At 33.2% G+C, this 20,333-nt stretch overlaps 1 protein-coding gene across 2 annotated transcripts in view; it reads right to left on the bottom strand.

The window, feature by feature from the left end:
- Window positions 1-5,947: 5,947 nt before the first annotated feature.
- MS3_00002853 (uncharacterized protein) overlaps window positions 5,948-20,333 on the bottom strand; it is a 34,256-nt gene continuing 19,870 nt past the window's right edge. For both annotated transcript variants that reach the window (XM_051210506.1, XM_051210507.1), the window contains 7 exons: window positions 19,992-20,184; window positions 19,025-19,375; window positions 17,840-18,186; window positions 15,568-15,725; window positions 13,654-13,720; window positions 10,365-10,456; window positions 5,948-8,759 (listed from right to left, as the gene is read on the bottom strand). In XM_051210506.1, coding sequence (XP_051070503.1) covers window positions 8,740-8,759; window positions 10,365-10,456; window positions 13,654-13,720; window positions 15,568-15,725; window positions 17,840-18,186; window positions 19,025-19,375; window positions 19,992-20,184 — 1,228 coding nt within the window. In that variant the 3' untranslated portion in view covers window positions 5,948-8,739. The remainder of the gene's footprint in view (window positions 8,760-10,364; window positions 10,457-13,653; window positions 13,721-15,567; window positions 15,726-17,839; window positions 18,187-19,024; window positions 19,376-19,991; window positions 20,185-20,333) is intronic.

Below are 20,333 nucleotides of genomic sequence, written 5' to 3'. Positions count from 1 at the left end.
TTTCTCTTGTTTTTTATTCTTTTAAATTTCCACATTAGCTCCCCAAACGTACAGCATAATTTCTAGCTAAATGTGACTCATTACATATACATATATAACTGAAGAAGTTACCCCTGTGGTATACATGAATAGTTTTAGTCATATAAACTAGACATGAATATCTGGGTACATGAGAAGTGTCTAAAAGTAACAAGGAATAGTGTTAAAGTTTCATCGTTTCATACATTGGATTAGAAAAGTGTAATAATGTCAGGATTTCATTCTGAGACACATGGAAGATTTACAAATCTGTATTTGGATTTAGTTAACTGATAGAAAGTCATTGACGCTATATTTTGTACTTTTTAATTAACAAAATGATGTGTTAGTACAAAGACTGAAAAAGTGGTAGGTTTCGGAACTATTTTATAGATGACTATTATATGTTTTTTTTTGCATAATTGCCAAGCTGTTGGACTACCATGTGCCTACATTTTGTTATCGCAAGCTCTCATTTAATTTTTATTATGTGGCATCTTAATCCTAGTTTATAGCCTATCAATTATTAACAACTTACCCTGTTCACAGCCGTTTTAGGCTTGTTTGTGTGTAATTGAAATTTTTTTATTTTTTGGTGTTATGTTGTCCAGATATTTGTACAAAAACTCGCTTGTGTTGAAACAAACATAGTAAAGCTTATTGCTTACTGCAAATCGGACTCAGAGTAAGATGTAGAGAAAGGCTTGTTGGCAGATGGAACTTACGTTAGCTCAAGGTTAACTGTGCAGGCAAAACACATGTCTGGTCAAGTCCAAATTGCTAAGCCATGGACGGATTAGTAGGTGTAGGGTAGGAAAATTTATAATCAGAATTCTGATTGGTGAGTTCAGCACGTGGCATCGATTAGCGTCTAAAATTATAGCACATTACTATTAGAAAATTTGGAGTAGGTAACTGTTAGGATATCGGTAAACCAAACAATAATTTTGTCAAGTGACAGCTAGTATCTACAATATTTTATCTATAAAGTAGAACTCATAAAAGCAGTGCATGTCTCATAAAGTTTGCATAATAAGCAAAGACAAATGTGCATCTGAGAAAATGTCGCTTAATTGTAGAGAAATAATTCACTAGATTGAAAGTGAACATTACTACTAACTACATTGAAATGATTTTGAATACTTGTAACTATCTATAGGTTCGATGGTAACGAGAAGTCCCTAGGTTCGATTCCCGAAAAGATTATGGTTAAGTACTAAAGAGAAATGATTGTCCAGTGTTTTTGACAATCTAATGGTTCGCCAATAGATGTTAAATATTGATATCAATTCAGTAAAGTACAAATAATTTTGACTTCTATACTACATACGATAAATGGCAATTTTATGTTAAAATAATCAGAAAGAAATAGTGGAGAAACGACTGAAATTTAATACAGTCATTTAACTTCACAAATTCAAACAAAACAAGAAGAAAATTATTTGAAGAATCTCCGATGAATTCATTGAAATGAAATGTTTTTGCTTCAGCTATATGTAAGCTAATAAGTTTAATTGTCTTGAAATATTAACATGACGAGACACTTCATGAGATAAATTGTTCATCACTAAGGTGTAAATTGAAAATGTGAACCAAAGTTTTAACCCTGACTTCTATTATTGAACCTCAAAAAGGAAAGCAAAGTCAGGAAATCATTGAGGACGATTTACTTCAAAGGCTTATGTACAACAAACAAGGGTGATTTTACTACTAATAGAATGAGAAGTAGTCTTAAATCTAATGTTAATAAGAGAAATTACTAAAATATTTACTGATGAACCAGTAAATCAATAGTGAAGAAGGTGGTGGAAAAACACAAATGTATTATAATGTAATTAGAATAATGAATGAAATGATGTACAAAGCACTAAAATTGTGTGACATAAAATTTATAGAATGTGACAGAAAATACACCGGAATTATCAACAAAATATTCAGTTGTTCAACTAAACATATATTCCTATCGGGGAGCTATTAAGTGACTAGATTCGGATTCCTTTTATCTTAAGCTTCCATTTGACCCATTGACTACTCTTATACGCTTCACTATTCTTAAGTTATTCCCAATTTATTAGTTACAGTCTCTCACACTCACAACCACTTTTGGCTTGATCTTGTATAATTGTTATTTTCTATTTTGTAATACAGTCTGATTTATTTGTATATAAACCAAGTATAGATAGAATATATGACTGATACAGTGGAGGCTGCGATTGTGTTCTGGATTCCAACGGACAGGGCTAGGCGGGAAGAAGCAATAAGGACTCAGAGTCGACTCTAAGCTGCTCGTTCTGGTTAACGCGTCATTGGTTTGGCACAGTGCTAAGGTTATATAAGTCGGTGTTCTATTGGGGATCTTACCACGTGATGATTGACAGATCAAAAGACATCACACCCAGCTCCATCGTTTTTTGCGATTCAGCAATAAATAGTTGTCGAGACTACTGAAGAAAATTGCATTATTCCCTGAGATGGCAAGTTGAAAACTATGCTAAAAATAATCCTTAAACTTGCCTTATGTAACCACTGAACGAAGACATCATGTTTACATAGCAACATATGATAAACGATCACTCGGAATTCACCATACACCTTTATTTACTCCCAACTGAGATCATATACAATATAAGATTTCCTCTTCTCGAAATCTTCTTTCCTAATGGATTTCGCAGTATTGATATAACTAATCTACAAATAATCAACTAGATGAATAATTAGTGATCCTCCTCCATATTTATTGCTTTTTTATAATCTGTCTTCTCTGGATTATCGAACTTGATCAATACATTTTTGTAAAGTATATAAATTGCTCTTACGTTACAAACAACCGATGCAGCGGATGGCTTGAAATATTTTTCTCTCTCAGGTATACTACGATAATACACTAATACGATTATAAGACTAGTTCGCGTTATATCAGATCCAAGATTAACGACCCCAGTATAGACTAAATAATACTCTACCCAACATGGTCACAAACGGTCGTACTCAGTGATCGCGGAGTAGAAATCAATGAAAGTAAAGGAAATCACATATTTAATAGTCAGTAGGCTAACTGTCTGTTTTTCGCGCTCAGTAACCAATCACACTCTACTCTAACTACCACATATCAGCAATTGAAGAGTGATGGAAAAAATGGACCTTTATTAATTTTATATTGATTACAGTTCTACATTCGCTACAATTTATAAATGTATAAACTTGAAAGTGAAAGGCCTTAAATTATGCGACATTAGGGGCTGATTAAAATTTACATAAACCAAATATAAGATATATAGATGTAAACTGAACACATTTTATAAATTCATTGGGTTTACTTGTTTTTTTCATAGATAAAGTTGTAATCATTGAAAAATATTCTACCTCTGAGTACATACGTATAACACCTTGTACAGTTGTAATATGTCCTTCCAATGTGTAAGTTTTATTTCACAAATTCTACGTGTACGGATAATTGTACGCTGTAGAAGAGCTGTGAGCAGCTGTCCTGTGTATCTTGGTTTCTATTGATTCCATACCTTATTACAATTTGTAATAAAACTTTTATTCCACTTAGTCGTACGCTTTAACCACTGGCTGTGGTTCTGTTAAAACGCCGATGTTGCGTAATCAACTGATGCACTAGCATCGATCAAGAGAAAGATATGGACAGAAAAAATGTATATTATGATTTAGCACAAAAGAGAACCGGTATGTACTACAATGAGGATAGTAAATCTGTGTTCGTTCATTGACCAATCACGGTTTACTTTTTCATCCGACACATAACAGATTGGGAAACGTCTTTTAGTTACATGTTATCTTGGTTCTAGATTACACCGACGTTTGGTGATCATCGAATGTTATGCAATTCAACAAAGGACGGATTTCCAGAGTATCAATAGGATATTGTTCAACATTTTGTTTACTACAAACAGCTTATTCTATAAACGTTAATATGTCCTATACTTTTTAATTCCACCTAAAATTAAATCACATTCTGAACAATCGTTAAAAAAAGATACTCTCAAACTTCTGAGACAAATCATCTAAGTAACTAATGATCTTGTTAGCCAATCAATAATTAGTGAATCGATAACTGAGCAAAATTTTAGAAAAATATTATCGCCAACTATAGCAATTTCATTACATCTATCAGCGAAATGTAATCCGTGATTTCATGCTTCAAATTATAATCGCAAGTACTTCATTTAAATTTATGTTTAATTATGGATGAATTTCGAACGTGACCAAATACGCGAATCTTTACTGTTGTAACTGATACAATCGTATGTATAAACATGTCTGAATTCAAGTATATCAGTGTTAAATTTTCAACCCATGTTTGTTTATTTCGGTTTCTCAAATTTTGTATTAACCTTTCTCTAGTATATATATATATTTGTCAGTCAATACACACAGATCCAAATACAAAGATGATGAAAACAACAGTTTTATTGATCAGTCTTTGATGAACTTATTAACTCATTTGAATGAATGTAGTGAATTCAGTTTAACTACATATATTAATTCTGATCATTTTTTTTAATGTTTTGACTTAAGCTAACACTATCCCGGCCACTTCAAAATCATTAATTGTTTTCCAAAAAAATTGAGCACTGGGTAAATTCTAGGTGACGGGAATAATATATTTGTACATACAATGTGATTCAACTAACTGACCAATGAAAGTGATCATTGGGTTGACTCGTTTTTCAATTTCTTTCGTGATCGTTGTTTTGCTCAAAATTTGACTATTTTTTTGTAAAGGTGAATACAAGAGTAAAAACTGAAGCCATATCTAGTAAGAAGGGTTTAAAATGAATATGATGGTCATTAGATAATTAAAATAACCCATTTTGTCATTGAATAAAAAGAGAGAATTCAGCAGAAATATTCTTTTCGACGAAACCATTTACTTAGGCTGTATATTCGTATTTATGGTTGTATGGTGAGTATATTACCTTTCATAATTCTGACCCAGAAACTATTTCCATCCTTATATTCTTCTCTTACTCCTTGATTATTGAGTAATGTCATTTGATAATAAGAGTTTCGAATCAATTTATGATGGTCTCTTTGGTCGGATCTGTTCGGAATATAAGTTTTGTGATTGGAAGTCTAGAGTTTCACCATTTGCACAAATGTTTTATTATTGTCTGAGATAGTCTAACTAAAATGAACTCTGTTTGAAAATGAATTTTCAGAACTATTCATTGTGAATACCATGAGATCGGAATCTTGTTAAAGCGGAGATATTGTTAACCTATCCACGATTCAACGCAAATTAATCAGGAAAGTATGTTCAAAAGTCACCCGTCTTATCATTAGAAAAATAAACGATTTTCATACCACATTTCTTTGAATAAGTTCTTCTGTGTACTTACTGTTTCGATTATATTTTGTGATGATGAACCACCGGATCTACCTACTTTATTTGTATCTATTAGCTCATTAGCTCCTATTATAACCAAATTGAACTGACCGTAATCAACCGTCGGTTTCTAAACACATCTTTCGATGTTTTGCCAATGTCGTTTTACACATGGATTACTTATGATCATTTCAAACTAATCAGAAAATTTTATTGTAATATCATACTTTGAGTACCACTGTTGACTATGAATATTCCACATGTTGCCAGGTTATTGAAATGGAATTAGAAATTACTTGAACTATGAAGTGAACTGTCTTTATAATACAGCTGGTATGCTGACTAGCTCGAGAAACCAGTCGGAAAACGCGGCCTAGCTGTAAAACAGTTAGAAAGCAATAAATTACAGTGAAATACCGCTCTTAATATGACAAACAATTCTTATCATATCTAAGTCCTGGTTACCGTATACTAAAGTTCCACCTAGATTTAAAATGTAACCATAAATTATCCATATTTTAGTCTATCTTTCTACATCGTGAATGATTGTCTCAACACACCCATTTATTACAAGTCTTAGTATATCATTTTATGGCTAACAGTGGGATCCAAGACGTACGTCCTATCTTATTTGGGAGTCGTCGGTTGGATGTATCTGTATCCTATTGTTGATGCTTACACTGAGACTCGAACCTAGTATCTTCCACTTCATATACCGAAATGTGATTCACTAAGTCTAAATGTGAACATCAACTCCGAAATCCAGATATATCTAGCTATTGAGTGCAGAATAGGATGAAATGTGTCTTAAATTCTACTGCTAGCTACCCTCCCAACATATTAAATGATTTCTGTTGTTCTCCATGTACAGAAACGGTTATTTCTAACTGCTTCAAACCTGAGTGGTCTTTTTTATTATCTACGCTCCACTTCAACTACTGGTCATCATTTCTCATTTGTATGTGAATGCCTATAAGTACGTGTCTGTTTCGTCCCCATGAATTTAAAACGGAACAATTTATGTCAAAGATAATGAGATAACACGTTTTGTTTAAACAACTAATTTATGCTCATACATACACAAATATTAGAAAACTATTATTTCTAATTTCTTCAATTGTTACATTGATACAAATTAATCAGATATGAAATATTTTTAATAGAATTAAATTTTCTGTACGATTAAGTTAACACAATGTATAAATGATCTCGGAAACATTTTTCTATATAATAAAAGACGAAATATACAGTTGTGATTTATGCATTATTGCCGATATGGATATTTAGCGTGAATAGGTAAACTTTTGAACAATAATTTTTGTGTATTTTCACTAGGTTTTTTTAACGGAAGTAAGATAGGCGTGTGTTCGAATTTCATTTTTTCAATAGATTGTCATAATTCACGTGTGACTTAAATCCGGGTGCCAGGTTCTCTGATTTAATTGCACGTATTAAATCACTACGTGTAATGGAATAGTTTAAGTCAAGAGTAGATTATTTGTTATCTGGGAAATAAAATCAGAATATTCTGAGTAAAAATTGTTTGAATTCTTTTTTTTTTCCTGAATGACCCATTTTCTTAATTACTAAATTTTTAAATTACTTAACAACACACCCTTGTGACAATATTAGCATAAATTTAAAACTCCCTAAGAGCTCATATCTTAAACATTTGACCTTATGATAGACATCAAATTAAAAACAAAACAGTATTCATTTTGCGTAGTGTGAATTGCAGTGATTCTCGTTTCTAAGTATATGCAATAGGACCGTGGATACAACGAAGCCAACACGTACATAATAGAAGTAGCGCACAACTTAACAGTTTGTAAATTATGTGCTTCAATTCGTTTAGAACATTTTATACACAATAAGGAGGATAGGCCAAAGTACTGGTCAACAAGCGTAATATAAAAAGATAGTTATTTTCATCACTATTGTCACTAATGAATCTTTATTTCTTTTATTATAAATAAATTATAGACAATGATGGATAAAAGTTAAAACGGAGCTATGTAAATAGAGAAAATGAAGAGAAGAGAATGAGATAAAATTAACCAAACGTTTAATAACAATAATAATAACAATAATAATAATAGTAATAATAATTACTATCATTATCATAAATAAGAATGACCAATTGAAATATATGATAGACAAAAGTTAAATAGTCTTGCTCCTTTCACATAGCCTACAGGTATATAAAATGCGGACAAGCGTACAGGCACACGCATAAATATCGGATAAAGCATCAGTGAATGAACAACAGCAAAACTGTGCAAAAAAAACTAGCAAGAGGTTTATGTACTGGGGACCGTGGATATGACACATGAAAACAAGAAATCTTCACCTGTTTATTAAGAAGTATTATGGCACTCATCCGCGTGTACCGGGAAAGAAAGGATATATAAGGAAGACAGTAGTAGGTTGTTTCAGTATTAGGGAAGGGGAGGATACACGAAATATAGCTTACAAAATTACAGGATTACTTGGTATACCATCAAATAAACAGAAGCAATAACAAGGAGATAAAACTTTGATGGGCAAGGAGAAAACGAATCATAGGATTAATCATAAAACTATATAAATAAGTTGTACAATTTTATGACTGATTAGTTGATTGATTGGTATTACATAATCAACATTAGATTCCGTTTCATTTTGATTTACTACTACTGTTTCGACATTATGCTTTTTGTGTCACTGTTAGTCAACGCCACTAAATGAACTAAATCAAGAGCTCTCTGAATAAAAATACAGTACCGCCGAGTATTTAGTGGATTTGACTAGTAGTGTCACAGAAAGCATAATGTCAAAACAGTAGTAGTAAGTCAAAATGAAACAAAATCTAATGTTGATTATGTAATACCAATCAATCAACTAATCAGTCATAAAATTGTACAATTTATAACCAGAATTAACAACTAGAATAGCGATGAAAAAAGATTCGAAGAGGTATCTTATGATTATTATCATCATAACTAAATAATAACAAATAAATTGAATCAATACACACGGAGGTGTGCACAGTCTTCAGCTATCGATGTACATGTTAAATAGGGAACTGCGATAAAAACTGTGCAAATGAGTTTTTCTTACTAATTTTCTTTTTTTAAATAAAAAATGGAATAAAATTTCATGTTTATGTATATATGTAGTGATAGACGGGGAGGAGTTGAGAAAGAGAGAGTACAGAGCAAAAACTACTTAGTGGAATCAATGTTTGTTAATCACTTGGAAAGCTTAGAATAATACACAGTAAGATGGATCAATTTAGTTAGGTAGAAGCATGGAAGCATTTGAATTAAAGTTTCACCAACTTTTATATTTCACGAATACATGTGTGATTTTTCTAGTCGCAATAAAATTCAATGAGTTGATGTATCGACTGTGAAAAGAAAGACAAAGGAGATGGTAAATGTAAAAATATATTTGAATTTATGAATAAATTATTAATCAGTGAATGGAACAGTAAAAATTATTGAATATTCAGCGACGACTCAGTTTGTGGATGAAGTGAATTAGACGAAGGAAAATTGGACGCAACTTTTTGTTATTATTACTGACTGATGTACTTTATGAAACATGAATAAGTGACTTAGTAGATGTACATTGATGAAAAACTCGTATATGTAATGGCAAATATTGAAATCGTGTACATTGATAAAACGACCTAATAATTTCATGTAGATATGGATGTTACTTACAATTCCAAATTTTAATGAAAGTTTAACATATTTAAATATGTGAACTATGTGTACCATTCCATTTACGTAGTCAAGCATTAATCTTTTTCTACGACCTTTCACAATCACTTTAATGTGTGGTGTTACTTGCCCGTACTTTTTTGTGTATTAATACTGGATCCATGAAACGGACCATTCAGCGGTACTAATGAGTTAGTTAAAGCTCCTTTATCGCGTCGTTCGCCTACAGATCTTCACCAAAAAGAACTTTGAACGTTCTGTGGTATAGTTCAGAATACTGAGTCATTATGGGCATAACATTTAGTCGGTTCAGATATCTTTAAAATAATTTAGTTTCATTCTTATTCTCTAAATAGAATGGTGACTCAACTAGACATTCAAATGTAGTTAAACCTAAGACTTATAAAAAAAGCTAACATCAACTAATATATCTGTAATGTAAAGTTTTAATTTGTCGTATAACATTGCTGAATGTTTGATGATTACTGTAGTCTCAGTTGAAATAAGCAACTTTATTGTGTTCCATTTGGATAAACTAATCGAAATACCAATCAAGTTGAGTGTTTGTAATTAGTCGTGACAGTTGATGAATATAAAATTGGATATAGTTTTTGAGGCTCCTTAAAATTGAGCATACAATGTCTATTTTAGTTATTTATTAAAATGTAAACTAAAGAAATAATCATATCGATGTTCATAGCATATATTGTTTAGATCTGAATAAACAAAGGTGGCATCTTTAATATTCCTTCATCATACCGATGAGGACAATTCACCAACAATTCGAGATTCTGAGTTGTACAAAAACAGAAAGTCACTTACCACTTAGTCCATTATCAGGTAGGAAGAAAATCTTATCTCTACAGTCGTGTTTTATTCAGATAGTAGAGTAGGTGCATTCATTGAGTTGAAAACAGTGCATATAGTATGCATCCGATTGCCTGCTTCATTCAAATAACAGATAAGGTTAAGCTGACACTCCGTCTATCAAACTAGCAGATACAGTGAGGGGTATGGCTATTTTTCTTTAAATAGATTTGTGTACTGAGTTTCTAGCAAAACATCTGTGATGGATACGGGGAAAAAGCGAATGTTAAGACTAATGTTGATTGAAAAGGAGCTGGAATCAGTGACCCACAAAATGAAGGATGAGTATGTAGATAAACAAAACTATAGAGGTTTGATAAGAAAAACTACGCTAACATTTCAAAACATAAATTATTTGTGAATAAACAGAGATACTAAGCTTATAAAAAACTAGGGCAAATCAATCTACTGTCACTTACGAGGAACAGAAGACAATGAATCGGGTTTGGAAACTTCATGATCAGGATCTTCCGACCACAAATATACAGGATTACCAGACTTCTGCATAACACTATGCATTAGAAATGAAAATAATATGCAATATGTTTTATCTAGAATGGTAAAATTAATAGGTGGCACATACAATACACTAAACACTTTATTAAAACTTAATTTTTATTTGAATCAGAAACTGGTGCCTATTAGGATTATTCTGTGTTGCCAGTGGTCGATTATCGAAAACAGCTATATACTGAGAACTCAATATTGTACTAAACACATAATCTTGAATAAAGTCAATATTATTATAACAACGAAATTAATGAATCGATATGAAATATCATGGATAATTACCATTACGAATTACTTCTCGTTATGCTCTGTCAACTATACATTAGTTAACACTAGTAAGTTAGTGTATATGCCAAGATAATTGGCAGCCCATATCATATTCACTAATCTATTTTTGCAAACCAACCATTAATTAGAACATCAAGAAAAAGATACTCATAATTCATACTATACTGTACTATTCAAACTTTAATCCTCATGTGATTGATACATTAAATACAAGACCATGGATGCACCATGAATGATAATTCACAATACGCACAAAAATAGGGACATTTACAGTGCAAAATCTTAATAACATGCTTATTAATAATAAATAGTAAGTTGTGAATGGTAGAAGGGATATAGTAACAGGAAATTGGTCGAATGGTAATTTTCAATTACTGCACTACCAAAACATATCAAGAACCAATTATTAAAGTGAATACATATAAAAAGTAAATAAACTGATTTATAGGAAAATAACTCCCTAAGTTATCCATTTACATTTATTCACCTATTTATAAGTTACCAGTTAACAAACACGAAGTAAAAAAGAAGTATAGATTTTGATATTATGCAGAAAAGTGAGGATGTCTCTTCACTCCTGCGCTCAAAGAGCTATCGTGGTGTGTGCTACTTATACGGATACATATAAGCAGTATGTATGGTAGTAGGATTTTTACTGACTGAAGAGGAAACTGAGGAAAAGAAAAAAACAGAAGTAGTCCGAGAAGAAACAGGAATGGAAGAATGATTGAGTATCTAAGAGGCAGTTCAAGGAAGATGGGGAAATGGTGTATTCAATGTATTGTTTATATATTTTACAAATGCAATGTGATTTTGCTAGAAACAATAAATCTGTTTGCTCTAACCAAGTTTTCCTCACTACACTGACACAGAGAAATGGACTTTTGATTGAGATCATGAATTGATTGATGTTAGACCACCGTTGAAAACCTGGAAATACTGAACAGCCGTTTCATCCTGTTGTGGTAATCCTCAGCAGACCACTTGAGCCAGTATCCAACGGTGTCAATGTCTAACTTCAATCAATCCACGAAATTGCGCGACCATCTTCCAATGTAATGAGGTAGACACCTGCCTACAGGATACGCATTAGCTCCACTGGTCACGGCTTCTCACTAGAACTCCGAGAATCCCCTCACGAAGCTAGTCACTAGTGAGCTTTTAGGTTTCCAATGGTCTCAAATCAATTGGTTCATGATCTCAATCAAAAACCTAATAATCTCCACAACCCTATACTGAGAAATGGAATCGTTGAAGATAATTTTATGCTAAATAATTGGCTTTTACAATTTATCTTTATGAGAGAATTTATGCTAGATACACAATTGTGTGCTGATACAAATTATCACGTCACTGAGTCTAAAAAAATGAAGTCTTATGATTACTATGTGAAGTAATCTACCTTAAGGACAGGACGAGAATGTGAACTTTATGAATACTGCTTTGAGTGTTATAATAACAAGAATAGGTGCGTTTCGCCAGTCAAAATAATGTTCTACTGATAGCGTAGGGGGTTTGGTTTGATGCGGTTGAGTGATAACTGTGTAAGAAATAGACTATACTAACTTATTTCTTCTTCACTGAGTGTATAAAGTGGACGACGATCTAAAAAAGGTGAAAAATCCGAATTTTCTCACGACAGCTATCCTCTATTTTTACCCCGACAAAAGACGCTAATTCCTTATTATTTTGTGGTTCTTTTCAACCTATTTTTAGGACGTTGTAAATGTATTTATGCTCATGATGTTCATTTAAATCGATCTGAGTTAGTCCCAACTCATTAGTCCTTCTTGCACGATCAGTTTTTAGAGTAGCCGGAACTAGGAAAGATACGTTGTGGGATTTAGGAGATGTTGCTGTTATCTTTCGATGTGGCTAAATAATATAACCAGAATTTACACAGTATCTAGTAATACCAAGCAACTATATTCTGATTATATATTGAATATGTATTATTCCCAAACCGTTATAGTGGAGGAAGAGGTAAGAGATGAGTTAGTTACACTTTTGAAGACACAATAAACAACCTGGTTGGGGTCCGCGTGACTATCGTAACCAATAGTTAGGGACTTTTGGTGACATGGCTCAGAATAGGTCACAATGGCGTAGGTGTATACATTCTCTGTCTTCCCTTAAAATAAGAGATTAAAATCGCTCCATATCTTTCTTTCTACGAACTAATTCTTTCTCCCTGTACTATATCCTTATATGCAATCTTCCTTTTATATATTATCACCATTGACTTAACTACTCCTATGAATCCGGTGTTCATCTTGCTGTGCTAATGCGGTATGGCAACTTGGACCGATCCATATATGTTCCTGGTCCTACGTTGTAGCTGACTGACTGACTCAGCTGATGATTTTTAAGCTCAAGATTTCGCTGATAGACCCCATCAAAAATATTCCCTAGAAAAGCTTTAATCGTTGGAAGTTTGAAAAAGATGTGTAATTAAAAAGTCATTTGGATATGCATAAAATAGCTATTAGTTACTCATCCAGACAATAGTTTCAGAAAGGAAGGAATAAACCGTAAATGAAAGGGGTAAACGTCAGTGCAGAACCTGATACAGAAGCGTACACGTACATTTTCGAAGAGCATATGAGAGGGAATCGACAGAACATGAGTGAATCAGATACAAATACACTGAGACCGAAAGCCTCTGCTTGGTAACTTAGTTACATTTTAATAAAATAGATCAGAACACAGGAAAGAATAAATCTCAAATGAAATTCTATTCTTGTAACAGACTGAACTATTGGTAATTGGAGTACTCTGGCAGCAATTAACTGAGATCTATAGTGAGCTATGCACCAAAAGGACCCTTACCACTAAAATTTACTATGAATAAAATAGTGACATTAAGTAACTGGTATCACTCAAAAAACAACCAAACAACTTTCATCTTACTTTGATCCATTAAGGTGAGGTAGATCATGCTGATAATGCCTAGATGTGTCCGGCACAGAATGCATAACTGAAGATAAAATAGTGTATAAGAAAACCAAAATAGTATTCTTGACTACTTTTGATAGCAAAATATTTAAATAATTTGGTGACCAGTAATAAGGAAATAAGTAATTCCAGGATGCAATACAATAATTATTTTTATCGATAGAAATGCATAAGGAATGTTTAATGCAAGATGCGAGATGATAGCAACCGATAGTTAGAGACCTTGAATGACATGGCTTAAAATCGTTTGCAATGCCGCTGGACTTTCTCAGGGAGCGGTTAATTCACAAATACAATTTAAATTCTATGACGGAAACACGTGGAATACAAAATGGTAAACGAAAACGCTGGAATAACAGAGATGAAGAACAGATAAATTAGGAAATCAAACAATTTTGTCCTGAAATATATACATATTTAAGTGATCCATATTTAATCACTCATAGTCGCACTAGTTCGTAATAATATCTGTCCATCACTGGACAACGTATTTGAACTTCGGACAGAGTATATGAATGAATTTTCGCGTGATCATGGATACATCTTACTAATGAGTATAAACAAGTATGAAAATGGAAAGCTTTTTATTGTACTATTTATTGACAGATAATCCACTATACATAAAGTGCACTGTGGACTACTAAGAAACATATTACTTAAAATATGTTCTTATAATGTACTGAAGTCATAGAGACACGATGTTGCGGAGCTTTACAAATTGATTGATCATTGAGTAGTGACCAATAACATGTATGTCAAACCCTTCTTAGTGCTAGTCGAATTCTATCGACCGCACCGTGGTTACCAATCCCCAAATGCCCTGGTGTGATCGAGGGTGTGTAGAGTCCACTCTCCCTCTCCAAATGTTCCCACATGGCTACGCGTATACAGTCACTGTCAGGGAAGTCCTACTCACTGCTTTCTCGTGGCGGGGGTGTTGTTTAGGAGATTGAGAGGACGAAAAGAGAATGTCTGGTGCTTTACCCGGGTTAGTAGATACGGGGAACCATCTGAAGGAGTTGGAAAATCCTGATTTCAAACTAATGGTGTACATGGGTCCAGTATCCTGAAGGAAATGGCGTATGAACGTATTGTTGGTCACCGGCTACTATGGGACTGCATCTCCTAACGTCACTCCATTACCTTGTGGATAAGACCTCCAGGTCAAGAGCACGGGGAGTGGCTCCCTAAGAAAACCACGTGCTTCAGTTTGGGGACCCGGGCAGTATTCTAGCCCTCACAAAAATCAAGTGATTTGTGTGGTGCATGTGTATTTGGTGCCCTCTTGTACCAATGTTTATGCGTTTAAATAAGCAAATAACTAGTCTAAGTGTCACACAACAACGTTTGCATTATGTTGAGAGGTAAGATAGTGTTTAGGGGTAGTCGACAGTGAACCCTGCATGACATGGGTTTCGTCCTATTTGGTACTCGTCAGCGCAGCGTACCTGTAATCTCGAGGCAACTAATGCTCTCTGGAAGTTTCGATCCCATACCCCTCAGCTTCATAGTCAGACGTTACCACTGAACTATTCAGGCCACAAGGATCTCTTGTAGTGCTGAGATTTATTTACAAGTGATTGATTATTAAGTAATGAAAAATGTAGTAACTCGATACAGTATCGAATTCGCCAGAGAGCAACAATTCCCTTTAGGTTAAAAGTACACCGTGCTGATGAGTGTCAAATGGGAAAAACCTAAGTCAAGCTGGGTGTTCTGTCGACTACGTCCAACAATTACTTTAAGTATTACAGAGTATTGTCCTTATTATTATGTAACAACTAATTCATAAACCATATTCAATAAATTTTAGATAATTTAAATGAAATCTATAAAATACAGATATAAAACACAATAATATGTGTTTACTTGAAGAACTATTGTTTATATTTACAGAATCACCAGAGTCCTGAATAAGTGTACTATTAACTGAATAGAAACTAGACACAGTAGAATCACTATGTTCATGATGTTGAGGCCAATTATCATTTGTACTTTGATCATTTTGTATTTGAGAAGAATTACGTCTGACAATTGAAAATAATATAAAATTAGTTTAAACTAATAAAATTTATAATGAATTAAAATACAATAGCAACAATAAGCAGAGCATAACATCAACTAGAAAAATTTCATTGGTAGGAATTAAAATTAAAGTTGAGGAGATGAACAAATATTGTGAATTATTTCAATCACGTTAATCATAGGCAACATAGAACTTGGATAAATATGTCTACAAGTTTTAGTTACGCATAAGAGATTCACACGTTTGAACAGTCATTAAAAGAATGAAAGGGTGAGAGTGAAGACAGCATATTGTTACTTCATGGTTGACCATTAAGAAAGGAGACTTATTATGTATGGATAATTTGATTCAAGCGTTTAGATGCATTCAGCTAACGCTTACTACAATAGCCAACATATTTTGCTTAGTGAAGTAAATATCTGCTCTACTTACGGCTTTTTATTGAATGTATGTGCTGGTAAAACCCAATTAATTCCTTCGTTTGCTTGTATTTTCTCACATTTCCATTTCTATTCGAATTCGCTTTGTATGGTTGTGGTCATGTGATCTGTGCTGTACAATGATAAACTGTAGTCAACACTTTGTATTGTTTTCTGAAATTTATAACGGTTGTCAGGACGAGTGACATGCGGTGCACTAAGAGTTATCCCGAAGATATTCCACACACAGTAAACCATGAATGTCCATTTTATAGGTGTGCGGCAAGCCCATTTAACTATTGTATCATTTGTCTACTCACTGTAATTCAGACACTTCATTCACTATGTTAATTTCTGTGTGTGTGTATGATTGAGCGCGTGCTGCACATCAACCTAAATCTATTCTCCTATTGGTTGTAACATACAGATAGTCAATAATTTATCCACATTTGAATGACACTCAAAAATATACATGGATTTTTAACTCTCACACATTCTCTTAGTTTCAGTGTGCTTGCTCACTGTACGCTTGTGGATTTTATTTATCTTGAACAATAAAATATCTCTACAACTGGTGTTCAGGCCTCTGAATAATCTCGAGTAAATCCATAATTCTACTAGGAGAGTTAGCCTACCTTAAATATTCAGTTAACGGGATATCATTTATTGGAGTCAGATATAGAAGAAATTAGCCCTCAACAAGTGACGTAATTTGGTAGAATGCTTTATGAAAAGTAAACCGGCTTCAGTGAACAATGAATCGAACAAGATATCGTAAGGCGTAGTACAATGATGTTGTGATATGCAGGGAACAGGTAAGAGCACGCAAGATATAAGTACAAGGAGGTAGCGACACACATTAAACTGATCGTAAAAGATTAGAGAAACAGATAGTGTAGTGTTATGCAAGTCCACACAGCTTATTCTATCTTCCGAACAGGTCAATTTATTCATTCTTCTTGAGTCACTTTTTAACCTTGTTAATTATTCGCTTGTCAGCTTTGATTGTTGTTAAGTAAGCATATGTGTGTGAATTTTCTATCTTACTCATCACATGTCTGTAACTTATTTTTATCTGACTATAAATATCGATTCATGCTTGGTTAAATCGTGTTGGTTCACACGCCTTCTCCACCGCGCGCCATTTCGCTTCATTTTCTTCGCTTCGTTTCTCCGATCGATTGTCTGTTCAGGTCAACGATTGTATGAATAAATACGTATTTAAACTTCGTTTTCATTCACTCACTAACGCGAATTAAGTCGATTATAATATACAAGGATTGACGATATGTATATTTTGATAACATACAATCATACGATATAACTGGAATCAGATTTAGGGCCACTAAAATAGATAATAGACTATTTAAGTGAACTGAATGGTACACACAATCTGAATTCGCATATGTATACATATCAAATTATTTTATAAAAAAATTGAAGACACTAACTCAACATTACTAAGTTGCTATTTTGACAATCACTCTTGATTATGTTTATCCACTTAATATGTCGGTGGTATTATTTTATTGTACTCTTAAATCACCGTTATTGATGTACACCTTTTTTGAGTAACCCTTTATTAGAGTAAACATAACGCTTTCTGATGATATATATATGAAAGGGTAAAATATGAATCCATAATGCAAAATTGCAAATATACGATCCTTTTTTCAGAAGAAAAATGGTAATTCACCTTAATCCAGCAACAGCATCTTTAGCATGTGCAGACAAACGACCTGCGCCTAGCATAGATTGCAATAACGCAGATTTGAATTGTGGTGTTCTATGACTAGCACTTGAACTATTCCTTATCATTGTCAAATCTGAATTGCTTGTCACTTGTGTTGTTGCTTCTGCATCAGTCACATTACTTAATGGTGCATTGTTATTATTGTTCGACTTTCCATTGATGGTAGTAGTAGTAATAGTAGTACTGGAGACGAGATCTTCAAAAGTGTTATTTACATTATTTTTCAAATCGTTTTCAGTAATTGTGTGTGAAAAAGATGACTGGTTGACAGATTCGTCATTAAGTGAAGACTGTAATCAAATAACACAAAATGTGTATAACGATTAATTTTATTCCTTCAAATTTATTGAGGATATTCTCTATAAAGAAATATCAATCAAGATTTAAGTATTAGGATTCAGCTGAATTATTATTATTTATTATTATTCATGGCCTTATTCAATATATTTTTGGTACAATCTAGAATTCTCAGCACAAAGTATTTCAACAAGTTTCGTTTTCTTATTTCTTGATGGATTCTGGTGATAAATGTTGAGTAATCGTCAGTTAGATGTTAGCAGTTCAGGAATCGACACTTAGATAATGTTCATTTTCTCAATGCATAATGCCAGCCACGCGATGTCTCTGATTGTACATCTTGTGACTTGTACAGAGAAAGGTCATAGGCTTTTCATAAACGCTCCTGAATAGGTTATGCGATTAATAGACATAATGACGTGTTAAAACGAACAGAATGCAGATAACTTTATAAAATATCTAGATGAAAGGTACAGGTAACCCAGATCTTCAAGTAGACCTCTATTTAGCATTGTTAATTTAAATACTAATTAATAAATGGCTTCCAAATCAGTGATCTGTTTACGTGGAAAAGGAAATACGCTACCAATAGTCTAAAATATTCATGTTGGCTGGCAAGCATCAGCGGAGAATAAATGTCGCACTGTAAATGTACAAGAGTCGGTAGCAAAAACGTTTAAATTTGATAACAATTAGCAACCAAACTGATGTTTTTGTAGAAGTGCAAAACTCTGTAGGTGCAGTATCGTTCAAACTCACGTTTCTCTAGCCATAGAACTAAACTCGTGAGCCACCGTAAGTCATATAAATCTATTTCAAATATAAACCTACCGAAGATTCATTCACCCTTCCACCGTCAACAGTAAAAATGACTCTGCCATTAGAAGTTTCATAAATCTCTGATGGATTGATCCCCACCTTAGGTGCTTCAACACCTATAGTTGGTTCTTGGTTAACGATTCTATCAGGCGAAGCACAAGTAGTATCAGCCACTAAAGATGACTGTGTGGTATCCGTTGATTGAAGATTGGTTGTAGACCCAGATTCACTAGTTGCCTCAGATGTTAACTTCATTGGTCTTTTGACACGAGACATAATACTGTCCAACTTTTTCTTGCGTAAAACTCTTTCTTCTTCACTACGTTGCAATTTTGCAAGGCGCTCTGCTTCTTCTGCTTGAAGCTAAAATAATTATAGTACAAAAGAATGAGAATACTATTACACATTAAAGTAGTAACCATCGAAATCACATTTAATGCTTTGACATTGAAAACTAATCCAAGAGTTTTAAAAAGCCATAATTAAACAAGTACTAAAAAGATTATTTATGTTATATTAAAGTACATTCTTCGTGTACAAAATAAAAAGCGATATGGTAAAAACCAATAGAATTAAAAGTTATTTTATTATGTTACAAAAACCAATATTTCACTAAATTACATTAAGTTTACACCGGATAAAGTCAAATAATTACATCTCTGAAATATAATACAGGTTATTTGTAAATCAATCAAGATATTTACACGAGAACTGGAAGCTCTTACCTACATAAATGTGTACAACCTGATTTTTAGTTTACTTCACACATTAGAGATTATATGCCACACTAAAAATTCTGGAACTTGTTCTTGATAATTAAATGCAAACTGGAACTATTTAACATTGTAATTCAAGATGAAAATCTTGATTGAAATTAATATTAAGAGTAAATAGATAATAGTTTCGATAATCATAGAACATGAAATACTCTTATTTATCTTCATAGAGAAATGGTAGGATAAAGAGAAATAATAATTACCCTAGCGGCTTCTTCCGCTTCTTTTGCACGTTGAGCTTCTTCAGCCTCATGAAGAGCTTGCTCCTCCCTTAAACGAGCTTCTTCAGCCAAACGAGCGTCCTGTTCTTCTTTTAAACGAGCTTCTTCAGCTTCGGCAGCTAAACCAGCTTGCTCTTGTTGGATTCGTCGATTACGACTCTCCTCTTCCAATCGTCTAAAAATATATATAATTTCTAAATCATATTAAACAAATAGATTAAGAAATAATAGTGAACAATGCTTAAAGGTGAATTGTGCTATATGAACGAGCTGGCTTTTTGTTCATCGGGTAATTAATGTACAGACATAAAACCATTTACTACA

Source organism: Schistosoma haematobium, chromosome ZW (assembly GCF_000699445.3).
Source record: "Schistosoma haematobium chromosome ZW, whole genome shotgun sequence".
Classification (NCBI taxonomy): Eukaryota; Metazoa; Platyhelminthes; class Trematoda; order Strigeidida; family Schistosomatidae; genus Schistosoma; species Schistosoma haematobium.
The sequence above is the reverse complement of the archived record's forward strand: the minus strand, read 5'-3'. Positions and strand labels throughout refer to the sequence as shown.